Below are 15,199 nucleotides of genomic sequence, written 5' to 3'. Positions count from 1 at the left end.
AAAAGTTTGCGCCCCTCCCGTTAAAGACGCTGGGCTCTCCTGAGCAGTTTGAAAGCAGGGACGACCTTGTCAACCATATAGCTAAATCACTTACCGAGGTTACTAACATGTTGGCGCCACTAATGAGCCAAATTATTACATCGGAAACTATGAAAAGAAACCTGGTTTAATGAGGCCATTATCTCCATTGGGCAGCAGAAACGTACTGCAGAGCGCGCTTGGCATAAAAATCCATCAGCGCACACGCTGACTGGATATAAGACCCTCACCAAACAATTTAAGGAGGCTATTTCAAAAGCCAAGTCTGATTGTTATAATAGCAGAATTATGAATGCCAAGTCCGACTCGAAGGAGCTGTTCTCAATATTGAATGAGTTCAAAAGTAAACCTCCCCCTGCATCCATCGCGGCAAAAGATAAGCAATGGTGTCAAGCCATTCATGATATCTTTTCAAAAAAGGTCATCTTGCATCAATCCAAAACCTTACAGGTTAAGGGTGCGTGGTCACCACAGGAGATAGCAGCCGAGCTCACAAAGTACTGGCTTCCCCAAAGGTCTCTGCCCCCTCACTGTTTTTGACTTCACCCCTTGCTCAGAGTTATTTGTCTCAGAAACCATCGCCGCCAAGAAGCCCACCGCATGTCATAGCGATGCCTGTCCACCGAGCCTGTTCATTGAATGTCCAGAAATATTAAGCCCATGTGTCACCAAGTTCATTAATGGTTCCTTTATTGAAGGTAGTGTCCCCCTCTTTTTAAAAGAGGCCTGGGTAACTCCCCTATTAAAAAGGTTATCTCTGGAACCTTTAATTCACAACAATTTTCGGCTCATTACAAATGTGCTGTTTCTGTTGAAGGTGCTGGACAAAGTAGCTAATTTGCAGCCTCAGAATCATGTTGAGACTCACAACATCCTTCTCCCCTGTGAATCTGGGTTTCTGAAAGGTTTCGGAACTGAGACAGCTATGCTGGATCTCAAGACCAACTTACTCCAGACCATGGATCAGGGGCTTCTATCTGCTCTGATGCTGTTGAACTAGTCCTCTGCATTCGACCTTGAAGACCATGGTCTCTTGGCCGAAAGACTTCAATCAGTTGCGGGCTGCTCATTTAAAGCTGACCTCTGGATTTCATCATTTCTTGGCCCTAGGATTGCACGAGTCAGTGTGGGTGATGCTTCTTCGGACCCCTCTCCTATCATCTGTGGCGTTCCCCAGGGGTATTGCATCGCTGCGATGCTGTTTAACATTTACATGATCCCCTTCCTATTCCTGCTTATTAGCCTAGGTGTGCTAGTGGCTAACTATGCTGACGACACCCAAGTTGCGGTCACACTCTCCGGCTCATACGCGGCAGATTCTGTAAATTTGAGTACCATCTACAGGGCCATCCATGTTTGGATGGCCGTAAACTCTATGGTATTGAACGCAAGCAAAACGGGGCTCCTCATTGTCGCCCCAAGCCATAAGTCGAGATCCTTGCCAGGAGAATAACCAAGGTTCATAATCATGGATATGCACATTGTGGTACAAAAAAAAGTAAAAACACTTGGCGTGATTCTTGACGCTGAACCCTCCATGTGTCAGCACATGGTCGCTGTTAGATCTGCCTGTGGCTTCAGAAATAAATTGTTACAAAACATTCACCCATTCCTCACTCAAGATAACCTGGCAACCCTGGTAGTAGTTCTCGTGAATACACGGCTGGACTACTGCAACAGTTTGCTTGCAGGTTGTGCCGCTTCTGTCATAGCCACGCTTCAGGTCACCCAGAATGGTGCAGTGCGGGCAGTTTCTGGTCTGGCCAGACGCTCCCCCGTCACTCCAGCCAGAAGGGCTCTACATTGGCTGCCAGTGAGGGATCGCATCACACACAAAATACTACCCTTGATCCAGAAATGTGTGACAAATGCCGCCGCGGAATATCCAGCCCTATGCCTCAAGCCGCTTACTCAGATCACAACATCCAAGACTAATTCAACCAAGGTTCAAGCTAGTGACGGCAGGGGGTCACAGCTTTGCCTCTCAAGGCCCTTGTGCTTGGAACGCACTGCCGTCCAGTAGTAGACTGATTGACATGCCGGAAAAGTTTAAAAAGGTCTTGAAAACCCACCTCTTCAACCTTTCACCTGATTAGCACTGTAATGCTTGCCAGCTGCCCTCTAGACTTTCAAGCTTTTTATTGGTCATGACTGTTGTCCGTCTTTTTTTGTTGTTTGTACGCCCTGAGGCCTGCGGTGCGATGGACTAAGAATTTTAAATAAATAAATAAATACAGACAGACAGACAAAGTGATCACAGTTTAAGGGTATTTCTTAAACTGTATAAATGGGTGAGAATAACGCCTAATCTAAACCTAAATCTAAGATGGGAGCAAGCTACGACCATCAAATAATAATAAGGCAGCCCTAGTGGCGCCTTGTCAAATAAAAGGGCCTACACTAAAAAAGCTGAATTGCCAATCCTTACCGCTAAATTACAAAAGTGTGGGATAGTGTTCACAAGAAAAGAAGGAAGTGTCCATAAATGATAAATCAGGATGTTATAGCCGGGGTCTCCCTTTCCCCCGTTTTTAGCACGGGACAAGGTGGGACTCTTGAGCACAGCACACTCCTGGGCTTCTCTAGCATGAGGCTACCATTCCTTAAGCAATATTACAACCTTTGGTGGTTAAGTCTCTTTTCTGCAAAAAAGTCTCTTGCCTCCGAGGGTCCAATATATAAAAAAAAAAGTTCCTTTCTATATGTATGTTGGGGGATGAGTCTTCACCCTGGGATCCCCCTCTTCCGGGCTTAGATCCTTTTCTAATGTTTGCCTCCCCCGTCGGGTTCACTGCGGCCTTTTTCTCAGACCGCTTCACTTGTTATAGTCACAAGCCTCAATGTCTTTTTAAACAATGTTTCATTGCAGACATCCCTCCGCTGGGTTCACCCTTTTCATCACAATGTTAACAGGGTTATCGTAGTTCAACCCGTTCCGCATGCATCCCTCAGCCGGGTTGACATTTGCCACAAATGCAGTTCACTTTGCTTTACACAATGCAGGATTTACTTCCCTTAGCTTTCCTCTTGGTTATGATAGCCTCCCTTGTTGGGCTCAGACCATCAATTCACTGTAAACATCCCTCAGCCAGGTTAATGCTAGTCATTGTTTTGCCTCTAAGGTTCGTTTCCTACCTAAGTCTGGGTTTCAGCCCCCAGTCAGGCTTCACATACGTCATGGTTCTCGGGGTATTACTGACCACCCTCATTCACAGGCATCCCTCTGTCGGGTTCACAATGCCACAAACACAGTTCACTTGGTATCCGCAATGGGTCAAAGAATCTACTGTGCACAGGCTTTTCACTCGTCCATTGTATGACCACTTTGACCTCTTACTGTAACGCTCACCTGATTCCCGTAGAGGCGCCGGTCTTGACTGGGCGTATACCGTATCTTCAAAGGTGATGTGTAACACACGGCTGGCTCTTTGGGCTGGACCTCTGTGCACTGTATGTATGACTCGAAGGGTAAGATGTCTGCAGATAGAAAATATGGGATTAATGAACTGGGTTATTGAATGTCTCTCTCTTCTTCCCTTTCTCTCCTCCTGTAGAACCCCGAAGGTTAACGCTCTCACCTTAGGTAAGTGAACGCCGTGCTCTCCATCTGCCTCGGGGCAGGGTGCTGTAACCAGTTTCTTCACTGGATAAGGGGAGCAGGCCTCTTGACTTCAGAGGACTGCTGTCTGTCGTTTACTGCACGAACGGTAAGTTTCGAGTAATTCTAATGTCTTTAAAGTCTTTAGTAATGATGTCTCTTGTTTTGCAGGGTTCCGGCGATGGTGGATGACGGGCTGAAGTGAGTTGAAGATGGAGCCTGTGTGATGAATAGAAGCGCCTGGAAGCACGTAAGTAAGCGCTTGTTGCCTGCTTCACGATGCGCTCTAACTGTCTTTTTATTTTGCAGGTACGAGTTCGGAGCGGCTGCAGGGTGTCGGAATACCCACTGGGTTAGATGTGGAAAGGAGTAATGGCACGTGAGTAATAAAGTTCCCCAATGTCTTTACACGCACCTTGTTTTGTCTTTCAGATGCGGGATGCAGCGCCGAAGGCCTCCGGAGCGTGCGAAGAGTTGGTAAGCTTTTGTCTTTCAGATGCCGGAATGCAGTGTGAAGACCTCCGGAGCGCACGAAGAGTAGGTAAGCCTTTGTCTTTCAGAATGCAGCGCGAGGCGTTGGTGACAGCCGATGGCCCAGGTAAGTGAAGAGCTGTCACTGAAGACCGTAATGCTAACCTGTTCTTTCTTGTCTTTATAGGTGTTGCTGAAGACTGGATTCAGGATGGTAAGCCTTTTTCCTTAGGCCCAGGATCAGATGCAGAAGACACGATGAGCGTTCTGCTGCAGAGGATGCAGAATAACGCAAAGCAAGATTCATCTATCGGGTGTGGTTTAAATAGCCTCCTGTAGTGCTTAGGTGTCTCCTTCCACAGCCACGCCTAGGTAAGAAAAGAGTTCCTGCTTTCCAGAAGAGTTCCAGTGTTCTGAACCTAGGGAGTGGCTCCTGCCCCACCCAACAGGAAAAGTAGTTCCAAACAGAAGAGGATCAGAGGCTCAACTGGCAGGCAAGTAAGCAGCATGGTCTGCTGCAGGTAAGTCCACCCAAGCATTATGAGCCCGGCGCTTCCAGCGCTGGGACTGGGCATATTTATGAGCCTGGTGCCACTGGCGCCAGGACTGGGTCCAAAAGGTCCCAATTGGGACTGGTTGGCACTCGGAACCTGGGTTATGGATCTGCTTCCAAGGGAGTTGGGAAAACCCTGACCTTTTGGAAGCAGAGATCATGACATACGGCAGCCCTCCTATGGACTTCTGGTATTGGTAGTTCCAACAAGAAAAGGGGACCGGTCAGAGTCTTTCGAATGAGCGCCCACATGGTGCTAACCGCTCTGCACCTGGCCTCTCTGGGTTTTTCTAAACAGTTCTGTAACACAAAGTCTTTTTTCATTGATTCACAGTATGTTGCCACTTGCAACCTTCGCTCAATCACAGTTCCATTTACTATCGATTCTCCCTCCGACTCACCAACTGTGATGGACCGCTCATTATTTCTGGTCTCTGGAGTCAAGGGCAGTACCACGGTAGCCAGCATGTCTCCCAGTCTCGGTTATCAGTGTAGGAGGGTTACGTGCACCGCTGACACCTGCTACACCACACGCTGGCTGTTGTCCCCGGCCTTGTGATTCCTTTCAAGGAGGCTTCGAGGGTCTGGGTCGAAAAGGTCAAGGGTGCTTCCCTCCTTGTCGTCCTTTCGGTCCTTGTTGCCTTTCACCTCCTCTTGAACTGCCGTCTTGGAATAGCCGCCTCGTTATACGGTCTGTCTTGCTCAAAGTGTGCTCTCGTGCTCCGCGTTTTATCCCTGTGGGCAAGGGAAAGGGATGTCATATGTGTGCGATTATTGTAAACGGCCTGACACTCGTGTTGGGACAGGTCAGGTAAACGGCCCTGGTGTTAGTTAGTCTTTCGTGGTGTAAGAAAGTGTCTGTCAGAAATGTGCGTGGGGTGGTTAGAACGTCAAAAGGTCTTATAAGGAAGGGGGTACCGCGTCTCACCCGTCAGCGTCCCCACTTCCACTCCCAGAGGACCTCCCCCCATCCAGGTGATCCTCCTGCACTGATCCATCCCCAGGAACTGGATCCAATAGCGATGGCCGTATCACGTGTCCGTGATGACAGATCCCCAGGGACTAGCAAGTGAGACACCTTCAGGTTTCTCACACCACGGACCAGGAGCTCCCACTGGCCAACAAGGAGCTAGTACATAGCACCCCGCAAACCTAACTTCCACATAAGATGCAAACTTATCATTTTGTCCATTACGTATGACCCCTTATACTTAGAGTGTCATGTAGATGTGTCCTAGTGCTCATTTGTAGATTGTCCTTAACACACACAGTTAGCGTCACATAGGTGTGTTTGTTCAGCATCAGTTGGGCTGGGGTGCCAAAAGTAGCTACTGGTAGCTGTTGGTGTCAAGCTAACCAGGCTCTTCTAAGCTACAAGCAGGTGCTAAATTGTTCCCAGCTCCCCTCAAATTTGAACCCTTGTAGTAAATTTGGAGTTTGTACTGTACCAGGCGTAGTCTGCAAGAGATGCTCGCTTTCATGGACAAGCTTAGGGCCTCTACCCAGTCCTCTTCTTCCTCTTCTTCCAGTGCCCCTAAATTCACTTCCCATTTCCCTTTCAATTTAAGTAAAGGTTTAGAGGAGAAATACGCAATAGCTTGATAGAGCGTAGTGATTGCTTTCTCCGAATTCCCCTTTCAGCAGATTAGCTTCTATGGGAGAGCGTTCAGGGATATCCCAGTTTTCCCTGTGCTCCTTGTCAAATCAGTAAAAAATTGCACTAACCTGGGCAGACTGCGACCCGGAATGGAGACAACTGGCGGATGTTGAAATGGAGGAATCCCCCGTGGGAGTCCTGCTTCCCAGCACCCTGAATGATAAACCAGTTAGGAGGAGAGCAGGATCCCCAGGGAAACCCTTCTGGGGGAAAAAACCCTGAGCCGCTGCAACTCTTCAGAACGGGAGGCGGAAGTCTGGACGGATCATCTATGCACGCTGGACAACGAAGAGGGTCGGAGACCTTTCCAAGGAAACAAGATAGAACAGGTAAGTTCCAGGAAGACTGGTAGCGAGAAATAAGTGAGAGTGGAAGTGTGAAACCACATACAAGGGATTAAGGAGGGTGTCCTCTAAGGAAAGAGACTGCTCTCGGAAGTGTCCGAGGGCTTGAGAAGCCGGTCCTGTTCCGGGGTTGTGGTGGCGCTAGCAAACAGAGAATAGAAAGTAAGCTTTAGAATGCCGGGGAGAGAAATCTACTGAAGAGAGATGAGTCTGATTGTACTCACTAACACGGGCGGCCAACCCGCCAGAAAACCCACGAATCCCACCAAATACGGCCAGCAGCTGAGTCTAAGCAAGGGAATAGAAATCAGAACAGAAGTAAGGAATAAGGAGAAACTCTGAGTCAGTAGAGGAAAGGAGTGTGAGTCCTAGAAGCGAATTTACGGAGCGTCCACAAAGGCAGTAGCGACGCGTATACAGACAGCACTTCCTTCCTTATCAGGAGTCACGTGACCCGGCGCGAGTGCGTCAGATGTACGTGAAACAACTAGACCGTTGTTGTCTCTAGGAAAAGTCGCCGTTATGGAAGCCTGCATTATCACGTTATGCGCCGTTCTCCCTATTCTACGGCTTTGCCACCATGACCAACGTTGATAATGTGCAACACTCCTGCACTATGGCGTGTTCCAGTCTCATGTAAATATCTATCACTTTCAGTTAACCCATAGTGCTCCACCAGGTAGTGAATGAGGCTAGCTGATTTTGAACAAGGACCTGTTGCAACCTCCTAATCCCATGCCTGTACCATCTGCTTTGGCATCACATTTTATACACCTCTCGCAGGACCACATTTCCCCACAGTGGCACTGCTAGCGTCACTGCCCCTCTCCCCTCCACCCCATTGTCTTGAGTAACACCCTCCATGTCTCCAGGGTACGGAATATGGGCTAGGGCAGTTGGTTGTGGAGGATGGTCGTATTACACCTGTACCGGAGGGTAGGTGCTCATTGCTTCCCTCTCTAATCTAACATCTCCAAAGACTCATTCATTCGCCACCACTAGATGAGAGGCCCAGTAATATTTCTTGATGCCTGGGAACCCCAACCCGCCCTCCCAGAACGACCTGGTCAGTACAGTAAGCACAATCCTCTGAGTGGATCTGCCCCAGATGATTTCCCTTTGCACGTTTTCTATAATGCAAAACACCTTATCAAGAATTAGTACCTAGGTGTTCTGGAGGACATATAGAGTTTGGGCAGCGCCAGCATCTTGAATAAATTTGCCCTGCCCATCAACGAATCCGGGAGGGCCACCCAGTACCTAGCATTGCTTTGCACTCTCTAGAGCATGGGTCCAGATTATCCGGCAAGAAGATAGTCTTCCGCGCATATTTGGATTCCTAGGTACTGTGAGTCTCAAGCTATCAGGAGGAGGCAGTTATCTGGTATGGCGTCCGAGCCTCCCGTCACTGGCATGAATTTAGATTTGTCCCAGTTAATACAGAGCCCACTGAAGCTGCCAAACCTCCTGAACACCTACATCACCAGTGGGCCAGTGATTTTGGGGTTACCCAAGTAAATCAAAACATTGTCCACGTATCACGAGACACGGTCCTCGTCTACCCTCAGCCAACAGAAGCCCACTATATGAGGATCAGACCTTACGGTTGCTGCCAGCGCTTTCACGGCTAGCAAATGCAAAAGTGGGGAGAGGAGGCACCCTTGTCTCATACCCCTCTGAAGTGGGAAGGACCCAGAGGTATATCCGTTAACTCTTAACCTGGCTTCCAGCTGTGCATTTAAGAGTTTTACCCAGCTAATGTACTTCAGGCTAAACCCAAATTTCCTCATGACCTCTCAGATAGGTCCACTGCACCGAATCGTGTGTTGCACATTGAGGGTTTCAGTTGACAAGGTCTGGGTCAAGACAATAACAGGGTTCCCATTTAAAAACCCTTTCTTCACATGCATACAGAACACATTCACCTTTGTCCCTACTGGGTCCTATGCTACTCTGACCGATATTGCGGTCTTATGTCTTCTTAAGTCGGAAGGGAGCATGGATGCACTGCTTTGACTGTGGTGGCCAATCACTTTAATCTTCACTCCAAGATAACCAGTTTTTAGTTTCAAACAGGCTACCTTCCCTCCTATTACCCCAGACAGATTCTATACTTTAAATCCAAATACAGATATTTTGACCAGTTTCAGACACCACAATACATGACATCAAATTGCATTGATGCAGTTATCTGTGTTCATCAATCCACGATTTTCCGATCAGCTCTTTCCTCTGCGTCTGCTCTGTGTGCCTCCCCTTAGATCTCTTGGTGCCCTGGTCAGATTACCCCCCTATGATGAAATCGTCCTTTCTTAGGGCCACAGGATGAACGGGATGTTTTCCCGGTGGCTCAGGTCTGACTGCAAAGCAGTGGGATCTGACATCTAAGGCACCAAACTGTAGTGGAAAATAATGACCACTCAATTCTGGTGGATGGATGAACACTATTAGTCAAGCAGTAAGCAAACAAATACCAAATGGTGACACAAGACTTCGGCGCAAGAGAACCACCCTCCCTCCTGGATCCAGGTCTCTTATATTCGCAGGAACACAAGTGTTAATGGAAGGGGTGTGGTGAAGAGTCTTTTGATGCGAGCTGCTTCCGGCAGCGCTTGTTAGTGTTTTCAGTAAAAGCAGGACAGAGCAAGGCAGTTCATCAAGATGAGAGTACTACCTAACGCTTCACACTCGCCTCAAGGTAGGCGAGAGGTCTCGTAACAGGACATCTGCCAGATAAAGCAATTTTTAGGGGAAAGGAAACAGCAGAGAACACGCTTAGCTATGTCAATATGGATATATGTCAAAAGCACAATCAGTGAAAGTGAGCATTCCTACAAGGTGTGCAAGGCGATGCTCTAAGTGTGACATTTGCATTGTAGTGAATAATTTACCCTTATGCAGGCTAAAGACAATGGTTTAAACATGGCATAATGGTAAGCAGAATATATTGTCACGAGATGGCAGGGTAACAGGGGGGTACATATATGATCATGCCTTATTCCATTTTTTCCTCCACACCGACTAGCCCAGTCTGTGGTGGCTTGCTTCCCTCCCACACACAAAGATGGGGCGTTCAGACAATATTTACCAAAGACAGTCTAGGGACTAGGTTTTTTTGTCACAGACGTATGTATTGGCAGCTTTAGGATGAACACACTCACAGCTGCGTATGCAGAGTTTACCATTTGAACATTGTACTAAATGTACTGATACAGGCTCTCCATGCATATATGAGAGTCGGTCTGATCTCTTGAAATATTTAGCAACGAGCATCTTGCCGATCCTGTATTAGATACATCGCAATAAGTGCCAGATAGCTTCCAACAGCATTGTAATCTTGATTTTAGCACATTGTGAACAATATGAAGAGCTTATGGTGACAGAAGAGGCTCCGATGATGGTCCACCAGTCTGAAATGCATTGGCCACGGCTCCACCTCTTCAGTTGTGTCTACAGATTGATGCATGATTAAAGGAAGTGATCACAAGATCGTTATTTACAATTTAAACACACTTCTCTGCCTGTCTTGTTGTTTTGTTTTGGGTTTAACATATGAAGAGAAAGAAATGTGTCAAGTGTTTAATTGAATTTACTACACAGAGCCGTCTCCAGATCTGGTGAGTTTCACCATAATGTAATTGTGTCGAGTTCTGACAACTCACTGCATAAGGGAAATCTGAGAACAAAGAAAAGCTCACAGACACCACAGAGGATTGCATTGGGACTTTTCTATAACAGGAGTCAGCGCACAGATGTGTTCATAATGATCCATGTAGGCGAGGAGGCGGGTAGTAGCCTTTCGTACACATTGCGACAGCCAAGATGTTTTCCGAAGGTCTTAAAGACTCATGCAATAGTAATTTTAAGATTCACAATAGTACTTTCAGCAGTAAAAGCAGTCTTTAATAACGAAACCAAGTAGCAGGACTAGTGAAACGTCCTGCTGCAGTTAAGAAGTCAAGACCTAAGATTAAGGAAGATGGCACAAGGGCGGGACCAATGTTTGTAGGCTACAGAGGTGTGTTCTAGAGATGTACATGGCACTGAAGATAATTATTTAGCTTTAGAATAGGTTCCATTTTTGGCAAATGTGCTTCATTTAGTCATCAAACGGTTACAGATCTGGACTAAGAGTGAACGTTTCAGCTTCTAACTCTTGTAACGGCCCGAAAACAAGATGAGTGAGGACAGTCTATGTATGAAGTAAGGCCCAATAGTACAAGGACATCTGCCAAATGATGCAGACAGAGGTTCAAAAAGAAGGGAAAACAGAAGAGCCCTATGGAAACCCATGTGAGACAGTAACTACTAATGAGACAAATGTTGCAGTTATTGCATTCAGACAGAAAGGAAGACACCCAATCAAGACAAGACAAGTCTGCATCTGCAGTAAGCTGACCAAGTTCAACAGATCCAAGAGGAACAACATGCACATATTACTAGCAATTATGCAATAAAGCTATCTGTGCAGGGAAGGGAGCACAGCTTCTCTGTCTGTTCCCGGATGGAACATTGCCTATAATTGTCATGTTGAGTGGTGGGCCTGAGGTTGCTCTTCCACTCCCCTTCGCCCCACCTCCCTGACTTGCCCACAATTGGAATATAAGTAAATGTCAAACTGCTATTTTTCCAATACAAATATAAACCATTTCTTTAGTATAACTCCTCTACGATATTTCCAACTACGCCATACCTTAATTTCAGTGTTATGGATTAAAGACATCTGCACTTAACTAGACTGCTTCAGATGCAATGCACACTCAGGTGGAGTAACGGTTGTCATTCACATTCTCCATTGAGACACTCCATCCGTCAGTCCCACATGTTTGTTAGGCAAATAAATACACAACATGTTACCAACACACTTACTCATAATGGAAGCCAATGTCATGGTTGCCAGTTACTGCAATCAGCTCTGTGTGCTGTGGATGTCTAAACATATTTTGAAACCGGGAAACGTCCTTCGCCCATGCCTAGAAAACCAGAATTTGACAATGTGAAGTTGTTACATAAGTACCACATAGAATTATAAATACAAATGTTCACATCTTAAGGGTAGCTGAAGTCCTTGATAAAATAGCTACATAACGAGTGACTTCACTAAAGAACATTCAAAACTATGTTCCTTGTGGCCCTACACCTCTAACCCATATTACAATTGCGCAAGTGTTCCCATGCAAAAGACTAGTGTGGTGAGACGTTTGGTTTGTTCCTGTACAAGGAGAAACATGGGAAAGTGTTATGGCAGCAGCTGACGATCAATTAAATAAGATAAAATTGTTGTCCCAGAGATAGAAGAGATGGTAATGAATTGTAAGAGACGCATGTCAAGGAATCATGAACAGAAGTGAACGGATAGACTGCCTGAGGCTTTTTTATTCTTTAAAATTAGGTATAGGTGGAAGGAGACAGGAATGTGATTTGTCCGTTCATAAAAGAGAACAGCACAAGAGGGAGAGCTAGAAACAGTGGACATTAAGACTATATGACAGTATGGTTATAAGGATAGAGGACTATTAAGATCATGGCATGGAACAATAAACTGACAAACGTTTGGGAGACAAGCTGAACAAAGGACAGGAGTAGGGTGAAACGGTAGAGTTAAAAAAAAGTATTGCTTAACAAATACAAGGGTGGCCAATGCGTACCTGATGGAAGAATCTAAAACCAAAGTAACGAAGGTGGGCGGACTACTTGCAAAAACAGGAAAGCATTAAACACTACTTCGGCACCTTGTACAGTTCTCATCAGCTGGTAGTGAGATCATTAATCTCCAATTGCTCTGTGGTTATTACAAAACATGCTTCATTTGCAGCCAAACACCTAACAGGCAAGGATTTAAGGCAATTTAATGTACAGTCTTTAGGATCTGTAGACCCCTCCTTAAGACAATATGATTTAGGAAGCACTTGCAATGAGGCTAAACCATCACTCGATTAGTCCCAGCCCCAGAATAGAAGCTCTACAAAGTGGGACACCAGAAGGTACAAGACAGGATAGCTTCTTTTCACCTAGGCTTGAGCTGTATTGACTTATAGACATAATCCTACAGAACAATCTGAAACAATATACATTCTCTGACACCCACTCATTTTTCCAGAGCACAACTTACAAGTTGGATGTATGGAGCGCTCTTGAAACTAACACCTCAAGCACATTAGGAATTTTGATAGCCACATACTTTGTGGAACCTGCAAATACAGACTGTCATTGGGGAGACTGGAGAACCTATACAGGGTTGAAGGACTGCATGTTGAAAATAAAGGCAGATGCCTACACAAACTGCCATGCATGTGGAGCAAGTGGTGTACTGGACAGAGCCGGCGCCTTGCACTCTGAGCTGCACATTCAAGTGAGGCTATATACTGAGGGATGTATGAATGGGGCCATAGGTGCATGGTTTGAGGGAAAGTATTAGGATGATGATGAGGCTGCCTTACTTGTCCATGGCAGTGCTTACATGTTCAACCAACCTCCTCCGCTAGTTCCCATGTAGATTACTGAAAAACCCTATGAGAAAGCTTAAATTAAGGGCAATGGCGGATTTGGTTAAAGTCCTGCAAGAAATCAAATCATTTTTACTGAACCAGTGGAATATTGGCCCAGGAGAACAAGTTACTTACCAACTGGTAGCGTTCTTTCAAATTGATGTTACGTATTCCACATCTTTGACTGAGATCCTCCTCATTGGTACACCTTCACCATCCTTTCCCCTTACTCTCTGGCCAGCCTCCCTTGGCCCTCCTCCTACCCCCACCTGCGAGGCCAAGAACCTCGGGGTCATCTTTGACTCCACACTTTCCTTCTCTGCACATATCTCTGACGTCTCTAAAAAGTCAACCTTCTTACTCCACCTCCTCAGAGGTACTCTGCCTTTCATCTCCTCCCCCCAGAAGCTCACTGTCTCTCAAGCTCTGGTTCTCTCCAGTTTGGACTACGGTAACAGCCTCTTTCTAAATCTACCTGCCTCCACTCTCCACCCTCTACAACTAATCCAGAACAAGACTGCAAGACTTGTCCTTGGCCTCAAGCCCTGGGATCGTACCTCTTCTGCTCTGAAATCACTTCATTGGCTCCCAGTGGATGCAAGGATTACATTTAAAACCCTCTGCATTGTCCACTGGGGCCTGGGTCCAAAAAACCTTCAACTATCCCTCTGCAAATACCTCCCCACTCGAGCCCTTCGCTCCTCTAACTCCCTCAGAGTCAGTTGTTTTTCAAAGAAACGAGCTGGGGGCAGATCTCTGTCTTCGGCTAGGGCCTCCTTTTGGAACAGCCTACCAGCCACTTTGAAACTTGAAGAGAACCATCTCCGTTTCCAGAAGCACCTCAAGTCCTTCATCTTCGCTTCCGCCTTTCCCCCTCTTCTCACCCACTGACCTGTTATTCTCTCTTGGAACTGTGCACCTGGACACCCTCTGTCCTTCGGGCCCAGTTACCTGCTCACCTGCCTCCCCCCTGCACTGCCTCCGTGCCTCCCATTGCACTGGGTTCTGTATCTGTACCCATTCAGAACCCCAACTTTCCTCTGCACTTATCAGATATACCCTATCTGACTAATCTTGCACTTGCCACTTGCTGGGTGCACTACCACTTTTTCATTGCCTATATTCATTTATTTAACTTATTCTTTTCTCTCCTCTGTTCTGCACTTTCCACTTCTCCTACTTACACACACTTTTCCCCTTTTCCCTTCTCCATGCACTTGCGCGTTCTTAATGTCACTGGGCCTAGTAAGATCGTGGTAGCGCGATATAAATAAAATATATCATTTGACATGTAATGTCCACAGCTGTGCTACTTCGGAAATATTTTGGCAGAGGGCGTCCTGCGTCGATGGCGTCGGGTGGATGTCCCTCGAAGGCCTCAGTTGAGGGTTACGTCACTGGATGTTATAAATAGGACGGACTGAACCCGTAGCCTCGGTTTATGTTTTTTCCTCCATAACGTGCGACATACTCGTACACAATGCCTGCTTGACTGCACATAGCCTTGAGGGAACACAAGCTGCAATAGCATAGGAAATTCTCCAGAAGGGCAGACAGGGAGGGCGATGTGGAATTCGTTAGAGGAACATCCAGTCGAAAGAACGTTACCAGTTGATAAGTAACTTGTTCTTTGAATGGATTGTGTCCTCCAACGTATTCCACATCTTTGACAGACTCCCAAAGCAGTACCAGAAAATGGAGGAGGGAGAAGAATTCAGAATACCCAATCAGATGGCCCAATACAGAACCGCTTTAACAAAGGCCATATCTTGACCATGGAGCGTATCTAGGGAGTAATGTTTGACAAAAGGTGTGGATAGAAGCCCATTTCGCTGTGTCACAAATATTCCAAATAGGAACTCCCCGCTGCAGGGCTGTGGAAGTAGCCACGCCCCTAGCGGAGTGAGCTTGCAACCCTTCAGGAGGGTCCTTGCCCACCAATCTGTAACATTCAGTAATGGTGAGGATAGTCCACCTGGACAAGGTCTGTTTGGTAACAGCCTGGCCCAATCGGTGTCTGGCATACCGCACAAAGAGTTGATCGTCCAC

The 15,199-nt window shown here is 46.6% G+C and overlaps 1 protein-coding gene across 3 annotated transcripts in view; it reads right to left on the bottom strand.

Moving 5' to 3' along the window:
• MPPE1 (metallophosphoesterase 1) overlaps positions 1-15,199 on the bottom strand; it is a 699,480-nt gene that overhangs the window by 421,304 nt on the left and 262,977 nt on the right. For all 3 annotated transcript variants that reach the window (XM_069620485.1, XM_069620483.1, XM_069620484.1), the window contains exon 4: positions 11,532-11,635. In XM_069620485.1, the coding sequence (XP_069476586.1) occupies positions 11,532-11,635 (104 nt within the window). The remainder of the gene's footprint in view (positions 1-11,531; positions 11,636-15,199) is intronic.

This window comes from Ambystoma mexicanum, chromosome 5q (genome assembly GCF_040938575.1).
Source record: "Ambystoma mexicanum isolate Mex_15411 chromosome 5q, UKY_AmexF1_1, whole genome shotgun sequence".
Taxonomy (NCBI): Eukaryota; Metazoa; Chordata; class Amphibia; order Caudata; family Ambystomatidae; genus Ambystoma; species Ambystoma mexicanum.
This window is presented reverse-complemented; position numbering and strand designations above follow the sequence as displayed.